Source organism: Ochotona princeps, chromosome 29 (genome assembly GCF_030435755.1).
Source record: "Ochotona princeps isolate mOchPri1 chromosome 29, mOchPri1.hap1, whole genome shotgun sequence".
Taxonomy (NCBI): Eukaryota; Metazoa; Chordata; class Mammalia; order Lagomorpha; family Ochotonidae; genus Ochotona; species Ochotona princeps.
In genome coordinates, this window is record NC_080860.1 from 15,892,425 (window position 1) to 15,909,347 (window position 16,923).

Consider the following 16,923-nt stretch of genomic DNA (forward strand, 5'->3'; position numbering starts at 1 on the left):
CTCAGTATTGATTTTGAGATGTTGTAAATAGAGCTGTAGTTCATTGATTGAACTGCTGTATAGCAGCCACTGATGAATAAGCTTAGATTATTTTTCCATCCTCCTTTTGAGGGAGAAGCAAATTATTTCCACTTTTCCCCCGTTATAAACAGTGCTCTACTGAAAATCCTTTTACATGATTCCTTCTGTACATGTGCAAGAATTTGTTTCCCCTTAAGGTAGAAAGGGAAGTAGAACTGCATAGAATTGACAAAATATGCTCTTTAATACCAAAAGCTCTATAGGTTTGTAAGAAAAGGTGGAATAGTAGAAAAATGAGCACAAGGGGACAGAGAGGCATTTTAAATAGCAGAAAACAAGAATGGCCCGAGAATAGAAAAAGATGTTCAATCTTACTAGTAATCAGGAGAAAGGAAAATGAAAGTAACTCTTTACGCCCATTAGATTGGGAGGGCTTACTAAAGTGAATGACCTCATGAGGAATAATTTATAAAAAGATAAATAAATAAAGTGAACAACTGCATTGCAGGAGGGTACTGTTCATCTGCATAACCTCCCTAGAATATCCATGTAGTTGAATCTCCAAAATTCCACTTGCAAGTGGCTGCGTCAGTACGTTTAGAATGTTGTACGATCATCCTCACTATCTAATCCATCACCTCGTAAGAAATCCCACACCCACCAGCAGTCACTCCTGATTAGCTGCTCCCCCATCACCTGGCAACCACTGAACCTACTTTCTGCCTCTCTGGATTTGCCCATTCTGGACATTTCATGTAAGTGGAATCAGGCTATACACAACTCCCACACGAGGCATTCTTTTCTTATTAAAACCATCAGAACAGGTAGACCCGCCTCGTTCTTTTTAACTGCTGAACGGTATTTCACTGGAAGGAGGACCCGTGAGTTATTGGTGAATATTAAGGTTTGTTTTTCTTGCTGTTGTTTTCTGTTGTTTAAGCAGGTTCAGTGAAGATCCTTGTGTATGCATCTTTGGGCACATACTTGTATAAACAGTATGTTTTTTTTTCTATATGAAATATCAAGAAGTAGCCCAACTGCGTTGAAAGATAAGAATTGAAACTTAAGTGATGCTGAGTGAGAGAAGCCAGGCTCAAAGGGCCACATATTGTAGGCTTCCATTGCTAAGAAATTTCCAGAACAGGAAGCATCATAGAGACAGCAGGCAGATTTAATGGTTGCCCAGGGATGGGGCTCAGGAGCAAAGCAGACTGACTGCCGGTGGATGCAAGGTTTGTATTAGGGGAGGAGGGGGATAGGAATATTCTGGAATTAGATGACAATGGTTGTACATAGTAAATATACTGACTACTTAAATTGGTTTATACCGGGGGTGGTGGGTAGGTACAGGTTTCGTAGGGCCTGAGTTTTATATATTTTAGGGCGTTCTCCTTGACCCACAAACAAGAAATTATGAATGTAAAATTACATACAGGCTCTGGCAGATGCAGAGACCTGAAACCAAACTTCCTTAGCTTCACAGAAAATTCATACCCAGTGTGTCTGTTACATAAAAGGAGAAGGACCCGCCATCTCCATCTATGAAGTGGTATGAGTTTCTTTTATATTCACCAACTGCCACTGCTTTTTTCCCCCTTCCTTTGTTTTTTTAAAGAGCCATTTAAGAGCAGAGGCATACATCAAGGTGGCTTTAATGTTGTAAGTGGAGGTAGTCCACAGGAGAAGTTCTTTCAGCAGGGGCCCCACTAGCTCTGCATCTCTCAGATCTAATGTGTTTGATCAGTGGAGTAGCTGGGAGCTCGGTCTAATTTAATAATGGGGCTCGTTAATCTTGCAAGCCTTTGGAAGGGAATTTACAACTTGAACTTTGCATTGCTGCTTACTTTTGCATTAGTGTTTGGTCAGCACTGTTCCAGGAGTTTGCAGATGCAAGTAACAGGGCTTTCTTGTTTTTCATCTTCCCCCCCCTTCAAAACTCAGGTAGGCAAACGCTACCCATCCATGTCACAAATAATTTGAGAATGGCAGGCACAACAACAATAGTACCTGACTTTGACCTGGAGCTGCACTCTGTGTTCAGGCTGGCCTTGCTCTTCATTACCTCCTGGGAGGCAGATGCCTGTTCTTGTTTCCAAATCAGGGGGCTGAGATTTAGAGGGAGAGAGATCTTGCATTTATTGGTTCACTCCCTACACTCCCAAAACAGCCAGCACTGTCTCTTCCATGAACTTGGTCTCTTCCGTGGTTGATAGCAGCCAAGAACTGGGACCATTATCCACTGCCTTCCCAGGCACATTAGCAGGAAACTGGATTAGAAGCAGAGCAGCTACAACTTGAACCAGCACTCTGAAGTGGGATACTGACAGTGCAGGTGGCTTAACCCGCTGTGTCAACAAGCTTCTTCTCTCTTCCTCTCTCGCTTCTTCCCTCTCCTTCTCTCTCTCGCTAACAAACAAAGCGAAAGCCACCTGCTAGTTCACTTCCCAAATTCCTGCAACAGTCAGAGTTGAGCTGGGGCTGCAACCAGGACCCAGGAACTCAATCCAGGTCTTCTACATGGGTGTAAGCAAGCCAACTACTTGAGCCCTCACTGCTGCTCTCCAAGTCTGCATTTGGAGGAAGCTGGAATTTGGAGCCATAATCTGGAATGAAAACCTAGACAACTGTGACAGATACTGAGGGTATTTTAACTGCTAGATCAATTACTTGCCTCTGTGATCTCTTATGACAAGAAAAGAGTGGAAAGTCTAATGTCACTTTATATGTCAAGGATAGCTCTTTTTTTTTTTTTTGAAGATTTATTCATTTTATTACAGCCAGATATACACAGAGGAGGAGAGACAGAGAGGAAGATGTTCCGTCCGATGATTCACTCCCCAAGTGAGCTGCAACGGGCCGATGCGTGCCGATCCGAAGCCGGGAACCTGGAACCTCCTCCAGGTCCCCCACGCGGGTGCAGTGTCCCAATGCATTGGGCCGTCCTCAACTGCTTTCCCAGGCCACAAGCAAGGAGCTGGATGGGAAGTGGAGCTGCCGGGATTAGAACCGGCGCCCATATGGGATCCTGGGGCTTTCAAGGCGAGGACTTTAGCCGCTAGGCCACTGTGCCGGGCCCAAGGAGAGCTCTTAAAACTGAATTATTTTATTTAATCCCTGTAAGAATCCTGTACTCCATTTTACAGTGGAGAAAACTGAGACACAAAAATTTCCAAGGTCACTTAGTTACTAAGTGAAAGATGTAGAATGGGGCCTTAACTAACCTACAGCCTGCATCCCATATGGGTACTGATTATAGCCCAGCTGCTCTACTTCCATCCCAGTTTCCTGCAAAGAGCCAGGGAAAGCAGTGGAGGATGACCTAGGTAGGTTCTTGGCCCCTGAACTCACATGGGAGACCAGAAGAAGCTATTGGCTGCTGGTTTCAAACTGACCCAGCTCCAGCTGTTGTGGCATTTGGAGAGTGAAGCAATGGATTGGTGATCTCTCTGTCTCCCCTTGTCTCTCTGTAACTCTGCCTTCCCAATAGAAATAAATTATAAAAATTAATTTAAAAAGACTATTGGGCCAGGCGCAGTAGCCTAGCAGCTAAAGTCCTTGCCATGCATATGCCAGGATTCCATATGGGTGCTGGTTCCAATCCCGGCTGCTCCACTTCCCATCCAGCTCTCTGCCTGTGGCCTGGGAAAGCATTCGAGGATGGGCCAAAGCATTGGGATGCTGCACTCACTCAGAAAAAGCTCCTGGCTCCTGGCTTTGCATTGGCCCAGTTCCAGCTATTGTGGCTGCTTGGGGAGTGAACGAGCAGATGGAAGATCTTTCTCTCTGTTTGTCCTTCTATCTGTATATCTGCCTTTCCAATAAAAAATAATAAATAACTGTGTCATGGAGACTATCATATCTAGTAGCATGTTATTTAACTTCATGGCATTGTAAATTTTTATTCATACTGTTGAGTTTGTATTGTGGCTTTTCATTTAAGGGGATATATAGTAACTGTGCAGTGGAGAATATCATATCCAGATGTGAGGATACAATGCAGTATGCATCTGTACTTCCAGACAAAGATGGACTCCCAATGAAACTGTTTAATATATTTTGACAATAAGATGCTGGACTCTTTACCATTGTCCTTGCCTGCAATGACGGACGTATGACTGTGTAGGAAGAACTATACTATAGCGATGATATAAGGAAACTCAGTGAGAGGGGGAGGGACTTTGGAAGGGGATAAGGGAAATCCTAGGATTGAACTGAAGCATAAGATAATAATAATAAAAAGGATTAAAATTTTTAAGAAGATTTATTTATTTTTATTGGAAAGTCAGCTATACAAAGAAAAAGAGAGAGAGGAAGATACTTCTTCCAGTGATTCACTCCACAAATGCCATAACAGCTGGAGCTGAGCTGATCAGGAGCCAGGAGCTTCTTCTGGGTCTCCCACGAGGGTGCAGGGTCCCAAGTCCTTTGGTGGTAGTCTACTGCCTTCGCAGGCCACAAGTTGGGAGCTGGATGGGAAGTGGAGCTGCCAGAATGTGAACTGGTGCTCATATGGGATCCGTGCACGTACAAGGCAACAACTTTAGCCACTACTGCACTGGATCCCTTCTAGTATTTTTTAATGTGAAGAAATGCCAGACAGGGTTACAAACACTGATATAGTTCAAATACATTTAAATTTGACAAATGAATCTTCTTAACAGTAAAAAAAAAAAAAAAAAAAAAAGGAGGGGGGAGTGCAGTTTTTCTACTTACATGATAATGATGAAATTCATAAATCAATATTAATGCATGCTGATTTAACAGGGTGGGGTGGGTGAGCATCTTTCCTTCCCACATCTGCAGTTTGGTGAGTGACTTCAGGTGGAGAACAAGGTGCATTCCGCTTTGAGGCCCTGTGGACAACATCCTGGCCTGACTTGGACCCAGAATTGCTGGCCTTCTGCTCCAACTTCTTTTCTGCCTCAGTATGAGTGGCCAACAGGATAAATGTTTATAAATGATACTAAAACCGAAGCTTTGATATTTTTGGTAAAAAAGAAAGACCACTGCTGATAAGAAACAAGCTTGGATTTTTTATTTTCTCCTGTTTGCTTCACAGTTCGTTTCTTGTTAAACATTTTTTTTTTTTTAAGTATCTCCAGGTCAGACTTTTTTTAAAAAAATCAAAGAACAAATTTCCAAGCTGTTGTACTCAGAGGAATAAATTTTTTTTATAAGATTTATTTTATTTTTATTGGAAAGTCAGATATACGGAGAGGAGGAGAGACAGAGAGGAAGATCTTCTGTCCGATGATTCACTCCCCAAGTGAGTGTAACGGCTAATGATGCGCCAATCGAAGCCAGGAGCCAGGAGCCTCCTCAGGGTGTCTCACCTGGGTGCTGGGTCCCAAGGCTTTGGGCCATCCTCCACTGCTTTGCCATGCCACAAGCAGGGAGCTGGATGGGAAGCAGGACCACTAGGACACAAACCAGCACCCATATGGGATCCTGGCACATTCAAGGCAAGGACTTTAGCCACTAGGCCACCGCACTGGTCCCGGAGGAATAAATTTAAAACACCAAAGCCCACTTCCTGCCCTGCTAGTGACTCTCCAGCTTTCTTTGTAGGAATGACCGTGTTGACATCACCTTTTTTTTCCTCAAGGCATTTTTCAGTACCTTGAATAGAAAGAATAAAAATATTGCTCCCTCCTAGCAATTGCTTCCAATTACTAGCCACTTTGAAGCATTTGTAAGGAAGATTCCCATCACGCCTTGCTAATGACAACTTTCACAGTTGTGTTCTGTTGTCTCAATTCAAAGGCTAATGTCTCCAGAGCGGCTGCTTTCTCTGGGAGCTAGAAAACATGACCCCATTTCCATACACATGTCACATCCTTATTAACACCTCACCCATTCATCCCTTGCAGCATTCTGCAACTCTCTTCACAGATATAATCAACTTTGTATTTTCATTTAAGGATAACAAACTAGCAAGGTTGAAATCTTGACTTGTCATTGGAATTGAACAGACTGAGTCAAACCCTGCTCAGCTCCAATGCCCCTTCAGAAATGACTGTTACCTGGAGAATCTCAATCACCACCCTCCCTTTCTTCTCCTCCAGTATGGCGACTACGACCCCTCTGTTCACAAGCGTGGATTTTTAGCCCAAGAGGAACTGCTGCCAAAAAGGGTAAGAAAGCCTAATTCTGTTTTGGGAAAACACAGCAGATGCACAGTTGTAGACAAAGCAGCCTACAGCACTGAAAGGGATCATTGAGGTCCATGGCCAGGACATTTTCATAAATATGTGGCCTGAGAAAAGTGTGCAGAATTGCTATCAAGTCTTATGAAAAACCAAAGGAGTTGGCTGGGGGCTGCCAGGACAAGATGTGTGTTGCAAAGTGTCTCCCTGGCATGGTTGTTTCTTTAAAAACACACTTTTTAAAGGAGGCCTGTGGAGCAATGTTTGTCTTGGAGGAATGGAGCTGTTTGTAGTGTGAGGGGCGGAGAGAGGAGATGAGGCAGAGGCAGGCACTGTGGCTTTGAATCTTCAGTGGTGTTCATCTTGATCATCAGCCAGAGAAACGGGCCCTCCCTCCCTGTTTCTGCAGTTTCGATTTTATAGCCATCCTCATCTGTCACTGGGTAATAAAGTTCTTTGCTCACCTCCACTGCTTTTACCTGTGCTTTGAGGGGCCTGAGATTAGTGAGTTTTGCTCCTGACCAAGCTCCACCACTGCACACGTGGTCCAGGCAGGAAAGAGGGGCTGCTGCCAGACACCTTAGGGGTGCACCGAGGCCCAAGCGGTCACGCAGCTACCCGATCCGCCCCCCAACTGAACTGTGTGTGTTCGTGCCTGTGCCTCCCTGTGTGCAGTTTCTTAAAAATAGCTTGGCCAGCGTGGCAGAATGATGTGTAATTATAAAAATGGCTAACAATACCTAAACTTCCTTTGTGTGTGTTTTTATTTTATTATTATTATTTTTTTAATGTTGCTCTCTTTTCTGGTAGGTAATAAATCTGTATCAAATGACGCCGGAAATGTGGGAGGAGAGAATTACTGCATGGTATGCGGAGCACCGGGGCCGAGCCAGGTGAGGCTGCGTCACTGTTGGTTTACATTTCTTTATGGGCTCTTTATCTTTTCTTTCTTTCTTTCTTTTTTTTTTTTTTGGTCATTTTAAATCCTTAAAGAACTACCAAAACTAGGACATTCTTTTTGAACGAAACGCAGTAGCCATGTCCCAAGTAAATAAAAAGTAAAAGGGAGAGCTAGGAATAATGGAGAGCTAATGTGTTGTGTCTTTTTTTTAGAATGTGTACGGTATAACATGATAACCCCCTGATAAACATTTGTTGTTGATTCAATCACTTTTATGAGTTCTGTTTTTGTCGGGTGTTTTGTTTTGTTTTGAGAAGCATAAAGTAGGAGAGACAGCCAGAGATCTTTCATGCATTGGCTCAATCCTAGCTGAACCAGGAACCAGCAATTCTATCTAGGTCTGCCTTGCAGTGGTGGCAGGGGCCCAGGTATTTGGGCCGTCTTCCATTGCCTTCTCAGGCGCATTAGCAGGGCCTTGAACCAGAGCCCAGTGAGATGCCAGCATTGTAATTGGCTGCTTAACCTCTTGTGCCACAATACCAGCTCCTACTTTTTTTTTTTAATTCATTTACAAGTTAGAATCCAGGGGACCAAATGGGGAGATGGCTAAAACTCACAGGGCCCTACATGATATGGAAGGAATAAGAGACAGATTAGAAAAGAAAAAAAATCAATGTATTTTTTTTTCTTTAAGTTCTCCCCCGTCTTCCCACTCCTCTTTGGATTGGGCACGCAGAGTGTCTGTGGGTTTTTCACTTTTACAGAAGGTTCTGCACAATCTTTCGTCATTCAGTGATCGTGTGAGTAGTTCTGAGAGTCTTTTGAAGGGGAGTCACTGCATCAGAGGAAGCGAGATGGGTGGCAACACGTTGTATCTGTTTGTCAGTGCCCATCAGTAGTGGTGTGACATTGACTGTCTCTCCCCACCCCACCCCATTTCTCTCTCCTCTCCTCTCCTCTCCTCTCCTCTCCTCTCCTCTCCTCTCCTCTCCTCCCCTCTCCTCCCCTCTCCTCTTTTCTTTTTCCTTTTCTTGCCTTTCCCTTTTCTTTAATTTGAGAGATGTCCCATCTATTGTTTCAATCCCCACATGCCCAGGAGTTGCGAAGTCCATCTGGGTCTTCCATGGTTGGAGAAAGGCCACAGTTCTTGAGCCATCACCTGCCACCTCTCAGGTTGTACTTTGGCGAGGAGCTGGAATTGGGGTACAGAACCAAGAATCAAATTCAGGCACTCTGATAAGGGATGCAGGTGTTTAAAATAGCAAACGTGCCACATGCCAAATGCCTGCACCTCGATACATTTTAAAAGTCAACCTACAATATTTTCAATGCTCTAAAAGTTGAAAAATTATATCTTAGCATTCCCTTCATTGTTTTAGGAATTGATCATCTTTTCATTGGCCTTTACAATTCTTTTCTCTTTAAATCAACTATTACTTCACCTTTTTTTTTTCATGATTATTCATTTTCATTTATTTGAGAGGCAAAGCAACATCCACACAGAGAAAAAAGAGAGAAATTAAAGAAATCTTGTGTCTTCTGATTCACTCCCCAGATGCCTTCAACAGTTGGGGCTTAGGTTGGCTGAAGTTAGGGGGCCAGGAATCCCATCACCTGCTTCCTCCCACGTGTATTAGCAGGAATTCGGAGGGAAAGCAAAGGCAAAACTTGAACCCAGGCATTCTAGTAGGGGATACAGGTGTCCAGAGTGGTGGCTTAACTCGCTGCAATGCCTGCCCTCCCCCGTAACTTAAAAAGTGCAGCTTATATCTTCAAAACGGGACACACTGTAAATATGCTGCCCGATGCATGAAGTAAAACCACCGTGTGACACCAGGGGAATCAGAAACCCATAAACTCTCCTCTGTTTCTGCTTAGAGGTAACCTGTCTACTCCGTGAGTTAGCCTCACCTGTTCCAAACTTTCTGTAAATGCAGTCAGACAATTTATGTTTTGTGCCTCACTGCCTTTACTCACTATCATGTGGTGAGAGCTTTTTCATTTTCACCGCTGTGTAGGATTCTGCCACATTAACATACCACATCCATCCTGTTGTTGACGGACGTTTAGGGATGTGGCGCTGTCCCCTAGTTTTTGCTGTTACCATAACGTCAGCTTCCCAGAGCCCTTGTGCTGACTGACATCAGCAGGGCTTGTGATTTCTGGTTGCTGCGCTGGCTTGCCAACACTTGGCATTCTCTCACTTGAATTTTTAAAATTCATCTGAGAGCGTTTTATGGTCAGAGAGAGAGAGAGGAGGAGGACAAGGTCATAAAAAGGCTGGAGTGAAAATATTTCAGTTCCATACCTACTTGGGAGTTTCTGCAAGTCACTGCTGCTTCAGGAGCTTCCTTTAAATTTGACTTACAACTCAGAAGTAAGCCATAGTGGTTGGGTTTCACAACTCAGATAACTCTTGCCCTCAGTCTCCCACAATACCCAAAGAAAATAAAATCAGGGAAGTAAGTGTCAGGCAGCCTGCAGAGAGAGTTGTTTCATTACCAGAACCTTCCAGGTAAAGGAAGTACACCAAGATAAGGGAACAACTTAAATAAGATTTGAGCATCCAAGTCCATTTGAGGGTAGCAGATAGCGTACCACATGCTTCTCTGGAATGACTTAAGACAGGTGTCACTATTTACCAAGGGCAAAATGTGAAATTGAAGCCAAAAGACGCCGTAATGGGTCTGCTCTCATATTTTTATGGGGACGGGAGGTTCTGCTTGACCTTGGTTATTTAATAGACGCAGGGTTCAGAAGCGTTTTGCCGGTATCTGCTGTGGCTTATGTCATCTGCCGGGACATGGTTCGAGGTGGATGGCAGATCTGGGCTGTTCCCACCCACGCTCCACCCTCCTCAGTTAGCCAATGACAAGTTTCTCTTTCCTTTCTGCTCACAGGGACGAAGCTGAAATGGAATATTTGAAGATAGCTCAGGACCTGGAGATGTACGGCGTGAACTACTTTGCTATCCGGGTGTGTTGAAGTTTCACAAGCAGAGACTGAATCTGGGCCAGGCCACAAAAACGGGTTACTTCTTCCTCCCCCCGGGGTGGTAGACTCTTTCACGGTTCAGTGGGAAGGAAGAAAAGAGGAAAAAGAAGAGAGGGTTTAGAGCCTTAATTTTCTGTTTTTCGACTTCAATTAGATCAGAAGTAATTAAATGTCATTGAGCCTTGGGGGACTCCCAGCAGAAACCTGTTGGGGTGCTCTGAATGTAGCACTGGATTATTCCTGGCTGTGAATCCAGGGAGCACCCTGCTGCACAGGGTGAAGAAAGCTGCTTTTGTAAATTAGTGATTAGTTTGGGTGGGCACTCCCATTGTCTCTGTAAAGCTATTCATTCAGACCACTAATGGTCAGCAGTCCTCTGGGAGCCCAGTTGCAGAGTGGCTTTTGTGTTTCCCACTCAGGTCTGGCTGTGCCTTCACACGAACTTCCCTGGGTGAGCTTAAAGCACCTTTTCACTATTTCAGGGTTGCTTCCCACCAGATGTGTTTTCTAAATATGAATGTTTATGGATTACTTTAAAACAAAACATAAATAAGGCACACTGAAATGTTACTTCGCAGACGCATGAGGGCCTAAAAGATGTTCTCTAATAACACAGAAGGTTGTTTGCTGAAGTCTCATTCTTGCTTGTTTGCTAATGGTTTGATTTCCGTAAGGTCGAACTAATTAGACAGGTTGCTGTGGTTCTGTCAGCCCAACTCTTCTTGCTGCATCTGCCACACACTAGATTCTAGAAAACTACATTTTTATAATTAAAAAAAAAAAAAACAGTTTTTTATCATGTAATATTTCTATATCACACTAACATGAACTGCTTCTCATGTGTGTTTCTTACACTGAGAGATAGGCAAGGCTAACGGCTACTTTAATGTCCTTTATGCTGTAGAATTGTTAAAATTCCATCGTTAACCAGGGAAGATACGTGCTCAAGGCTATTTCAACGTGGCTGCTTGAGTTCCCACTTTCATCTGTTTAATCTCTGGAAGTGTTGGGGTCAAAATGATAAGAGGGTGGAATCTTCTTTTTTTAATGTAATAGAAAAATCTGAAACATCATGAAATACCTCATTTTATACAAATGTACTGTAGATTTCAAAGTGCAGAGGCCCCCTCCTGTTAACACAGTAGTTAACAAAAGCTCTACGCGGAAGAATCTCTTCTGGGTTGGTGATAGTGCCTGACTTCAAGGTGTGGGAAAGACTGGAAAGATTGATTCCGGAGCTCTGCCTTCCCCATCTGATGCCTGCTGCCGGATTGTTACTTCTCATCACAGGCCAAGCTGCCTTCTCAGTTTGCGGATCTGCTTGTGGAACTGCTTTGGTTCAATTTCCTTGTTGTCAGCAAGGGGTCAGGAGCTGTAGCATCTTTGTTTCCTTCCATTCCCCAAAAAGGGCTGTCAAGACAGGCCTGCCTGTGAGGATGTGGCCAACCCATCCCATAGCCAAGTCCATGGTATAGGGTCCCAGGGCACATGACTCCTAAGTAGGAGCTATTGACCAGAACTGCCATCAGAGTTGGAGCACACTTAAGAGCCTGTTAAGTTTTTAAGCAACTTTATTGGGCGGGGGGATTGTGTGTGTATATTTTTATCATTAAAGAGATTCCCATTCACTGGTTTAGGGCCGCTGTTCCCCTACCCCTGCCCCACCCTGCCAAGTACCTGCAATGGCTGGGAATAGACCAGGCCCTGGGCCAGACGCTGGACCACAGTCAAGGTCTCCCACATGAGTGACAGGATCCCCAGCCTATGCACTGGCAGGGAGCTGCAGTTAGGAGCCCGAGCCCAGAGCTGAACTTGGACACTGACGTGAGATACAAGCTTTTTGACCACTAGGCTAAACAGTGCTCCCTCGAGGTACCATTTTGATGTATTTTTCCCAACATTCAGTGATTAGATACTTTTAAGCATTCAGGAAACTAGAAAGAATTTTTCAGTGCACACATATGTATTCTTGTTACCTAAGATTCTACAATTAACATTTTACTCTGCTTCCTTTATCTTTTTTTTTTTTTTTTTGTATTTTTGTATTGTTATTTGTGCTTGCTTTATCTTACTGAGATTTTAACACAAAATGAGACTATCTGGTCCCAGCAGTTAAAATTTTCTTTTCAGGGATCCAACAACCTATTCTTTGAGCATCAGAAGCATTTAAACCTGTGAGTTTTAAGTCCACATCTAGGATCACCTCATGATTTAATCAGCAGTGACACTGCTGGCATCAAGCCCATGACAGAAGCCCCCAGTGGTCTTCTGGGGGAACACCAGGGGTCATGAGAATGTTAAAGTTTTGCTTCTGTGTGCCCCCAGTTCTGGAAGCTGAAAGCCCCTTGGTTCCCTAGATGGCTGTGATTTCCACTGAGACCTCTTGAAACTTGTCACTTATGGCAGAGTGTGCCAGGTTCTTTGGGAAAGTCGAATCAAATCTGAAGCCTCAGCTGGAGCTGACAGTGTTGGTTTTTTTTGTTGTTTTGTTTTGGTTTTGGATCTACAGAATAAAAAGGGCACTGAACTACTGCTTGGAGTGGATGCTCTGGGGCTTCACATCTATGACCCTGAGAACAGGCTGACCCCCAAGATCTCCTTCCCGTGGAATGAAATCCGAAACATCTCATACAGCGACAAAGAGGTAGGACATGACTGGCCTGCAGGTGCCTAACCCTGAAGCCTTGCAGATGCTTCTCCCACGTCTCCTCCTTGTTGGAGATGCTAGCCAGGCATCTTCTTGTTGTCAGTAAAATCCTTTAATTCCCAGGCTTTGGGTTTTTTGTTGTTGGTTTTTAAAGTATTTACGGAAAAGTGTTGACATCACTAAGCCTTACTACTGACTAACAAGAGATCCGGAAGCTCATCTTGTCTAGGGACTAAACCCTAGAGAACAGTGAAAAAGGAAGACAAATTAAAAAGGAGCGTTGTCTTATTGTCTGATTTTCTATCTCTGATGATACATTTTTTTTATATTTTAAATGGGGTTTATGTCGAGCCCTCTTTCTGTATCTAGTGCTTGATGAATATGGTGGAGAAATGTTTAATTACATGTATATACACATACACAAGTATGTGTGTGTATGTGTGAGAACACTGATCTAATTAATGTTATCAAGCTAACATGGTTCTAAGAATTTGAGAATAATTAAGTTTGAATAATTTATTTCTTTTTAATGATTTATTATTTGAAAGGCAGAGTGACAGGGAAAAAAGGAGAAACAGAGAGATCTTCTATTCAGTCCCCAGAAGGCTGCAATAGCCAGGTCTGGGGCAAGCTAAAGCCCGGAGCCAGGAACCCCAACCAGATCTCCCGTGTGTATGGCAGGAATCTGAGCACTTGGGCCATTCTCCCATTGTTTTCCTAACCACATTAGCAGGGAGCTGGCTGAGAAATGGAGCAGCCAAGACTGGAACCAGCACTCACATGGGAAGCTACTGTTGTAAACAGCAGGTTTTTAGCCTCGTGCATCACAGCACTGCACCTTGTTCACTCCTTCATTCATTTTGAGAATCGTTGAGCGTCGGCTTTGTGTGAGAATGTAGGAGTGAAACAAAATATGTGGAAATTTTCGGTCTCAGCCCTGAAGAAATTACAGGCAGAACGAGACTCAGCTGCTGGGTGAGTGCAATGGGAAACCAGTGATGGACCCCACTTAGAGATCCTCTAACCCACTTCTCTGGTTGAACCCTTCTGAGAACCTTGCTTTGAAGGCAGAGGCCACTTTTCACTGTCTCTTTGTCACATCTGGAAAGCCAAAATGAAGAGGAATCCAGTGACTTTTGTCTGCCGAGTGAGTGGCCAGGGCTGGGAGCGAGGGTCACTGTCACTGCTTAGCAGAGAGGCCCAGCCACCAGGAACAGCAGGCAGGAGGAGGCAGGCGTGGATGGGGGTCAGGACCTCAGGCTTCATGCACAGCCAGGCTGCAAAGGCCATGTGCAGAAACAGTGCCAGCTCAGGTGTTGCTTGCAGAGCCCCACCCCTGAGCGAGTTTCTTATTTGTTTTTCCTTCTGAGCAACTCAGCGAAAGGATCACCGGGTTTTCAAGGGCTGGGTGAGGTTGGGCTCTACTCAGCCATGCTGGAGGAGACAGCTCGAGCTCCTTGATTTTAAAGTTGCTCCAAATAGCCCAGGAGATGTGAAGTTAGGATTGTTTTATTTCTTGCTTGTTTGTTTTGTTTTTCTGTTTTGCTTTAAAGAACAATCAGATGTTGCATAATGTTTCATTAGCCATAGACACATATGCAAGTACTTGAGAAAGTTCATGGAAAATGGAATTAAAAAGTAAATTTATACGAAATAACTCAAAATCCATGCATATCAAGAAGTTGTCAGAAAGTTCATGGATGGGGCTGGCATTGTGATAGTGGGCTCAGCCACCCCTGTACCGCTGGCATCCTAAATGGATGATCCAGCTGCCTGCTAGTGGCCTAGGAAAAGCAATAGAAGGTGACTTCTGATATTCCCGAGTCTGCCAGCCATGTGAGAGACTCAGCTGAATCTCCTGGCTGCTGGCTACAACCTGGCCCAGCTCTGGCCATTATGGCCATCTGGAGAATGAACCATCAGATGGAAGATCTCTCTCTCTCTCTCTCTGACTTTTAAATCAATAATAAACCTCGAGACATACTAAATGGAAAATGTGTATTGTGAGAGAACTATTGCATGAATTTTAATTTTTTGTGCAGGAGAAATTATTTCTTAGTTTTTTATTTCTTTGAGAAAAAGAGAGACAGAGCTCCCATCTACTAGCTACTCCTCAGGTGAAAGCTTGGAGCTGGAAAATCAATACACATCTCCATGTGGGTGGCAGGGACCCAAGTGCTTGAGCCAACACCTGCTGCTTCCCTGTGCATTCATAGGAAGCTAGAATCAGGAGCAAAGCCAGAACCAGAAGCTGGGCACTCCGTATAGGAAGTAGATGTCCCACCTAGTGGCTTAAACTACAGGTCAAATGCCCACCCCAAACTTTGTCTTTCAATCTCATTTTCTACAAACTGTTTCAAGTACCCTCATGTAGGACAACGGCTATATGCTAAAGCATATGTAGTAAGCTTATACCATCCAGGTTTGCATAAGGTAGACTGATGTGTACATTGCGAAATCACCTAAGGACACGTTTCTCAGAACATATGCCATGGTTAAGCGAGACGCAACTGTAGTGAAATTGAAAGCTCCACCTGATGTCAAGCCGTACGTGTGCCAGGGCATGGCCATTTCTCAATCTCGTAATGTCCTCTTACTGCACGTCCACTCATTTGTATACGAACGGCTCCCCACACACTCGTACCTCAGAGAACCCAGGGATTAAATTCTGCCCCAGAATAGTCTGCAGCAGCCAACTCTTAACAGACCCTCTCCAGAGGCAAACATCGCGTTCCATCATGTCAATAACTCCCACAGTAAGCAGACCCCAAGCTGACTTGACATAATGGGAAGTAGTCTCGGTAGTTATGCATGACAGCCGTGCTGTCAAAACAGAAATGTTGGTTTATTTTAAGTGATCCATTGATTCTTTGTGTATGCCTGGCATGGTGCAGAGCCTGTGGTTTCCCCACTACTTGTGGTTTCTCACTGACAGCTCTGGGATTTGACAGCAATGCCAAAAATAAGCTCATGAAATTCACAAATGGCCTGCGCAAGAGCCTATGGCTTGGGAGTTAACTTGGCCAAAAGTTAAACAAAGGATCAATTTCCGTCCTCAGAGTGCTAATGTGTTGTTGGACAATACAACATGTGAAGGAAACACTCACGAATCTGTCTTTCCCAGCATGTTTAAACACTAAGTTTTCTTGGAAATGGAATATGCACATAGTTATTCATTTGACAGGTAGAGAGAGAGAGATCTTCCACCTGCTAGTTCATTCCTCACATGCCTGCAGCAGACCTTGGGCCAGGCCAGGTGCCAAAGCTGGGAGCCAAGAACACCATCTAAGTGTCCCACACAGGTGACAAGAACCCAAGCGTGTGAGCTGTTGCTCATGTAGTAGAAAGCTGTGGTCAGGAGTGGGGTCCTATATCCCACTCTGGCTCTCCACTGTCCTCATCAGCCTCCTAACCCCTACAAAATGCCTCCTCTGGATGCTACTCCATTTTGTTTTGTTATGATTTATTTATTTTCATGTGAAAGGCAGATTTCTATAGAGAGAAGAGATACAGCAAAGGAGAGAGAGATATCAATCCACTGGTTTACTCCCCAAATGACAGGAATGGCTAGAGCTGAACCAGTCAGAAGCCAGGAGTCAGGAACTTCTTCTGGGTCTCCCATGTGGGTGCAGAAGCTCAAGGACTCGGGCCATCCTCCACTGCTTTCTCACGTCATAGCAGGGAGCTGGATTGGAAGTTGAATATCCAAGGGATGCTTGTGCTACAGAGGCTTAGCATGCCACACCACAGCACCAACCCAGATAAACATTTTCGAGTGTATGTTTGGAATCTAATACTTGTCTGGTGTCCTCAGGAATGAGTGAGAAAAAAACAGTCGTCATTTATCAATATTCTGATCCCAGCTGTTTTTACTAAGCTTTTGCTGTGCTTTTATCATTCATTCTTCTTTGCACTTTGATTTCAGGAGCTGTGTTTTATTTTGTTTTGTTTTTCCTCTTACATTACAATCCATTTTCCTTCACATTTTATTTCTTGTATTAACAGGTTGTTTTTTTTGTTTCGTTTTGTCTTTTATCAAATTATCCTTGTGTTCAGTGACCTGTAGTGACTCCCTATCTCCTGTCACTTCACAGCTCCACTCTGCTGTCTAATTCCTCACCACCACCACTCCAGGCTCTCCTTGCTGCCCTCCCAGTACACACACACACACACACACACACACACACACACACACACACCCAGGCTCCCCTTCC

General features: G+C 44.1%; 1 protein-coding gene across 6 annotated transcripts in view; it reads left to right on the forward strand.

Moving 5' to 3' along the window:
* The window catches only part of NF2 (NF2, moesin-ezrin-radixin like (MERLIN) tumor suppressor), a 188,331-nt gene that overhangs the window by 42,797 nt on the left and 128,611 nt on the right, over nucleotides 1-16,923 (forward strand). For all 6 annotated transcript variants that reach the window (XR_009244386.1, XR_009244385.1, XM_058656721.1 and 3 more), the window contains exons 5-8: nucleotides 6,087-6,155; nucleotides 6,978-7,060; nucleotides 9,969-10,044; nucleotides 12,572-12,706. Coding sequence is in view for 4 of the 6 variants with exons in the window: in XM_058656721.1 (XP_058512704.1) it covers nucleotides 6,087-6,155; nucleotides 6,978-7,060; nucleotides 9,969-10,044; nucleotides 12,572-12,706 (363 nt within the window). In the remaining 2 variants the exon portion in view is untranslated. The remainder of the gene's footprint in view (nucleotides 1-6,086; nucleotides 6,156-6,977; nucleotides 7,061-9,968; nucleotides 10,045-12,571; nucleotides 12,707-16,923) is intronic.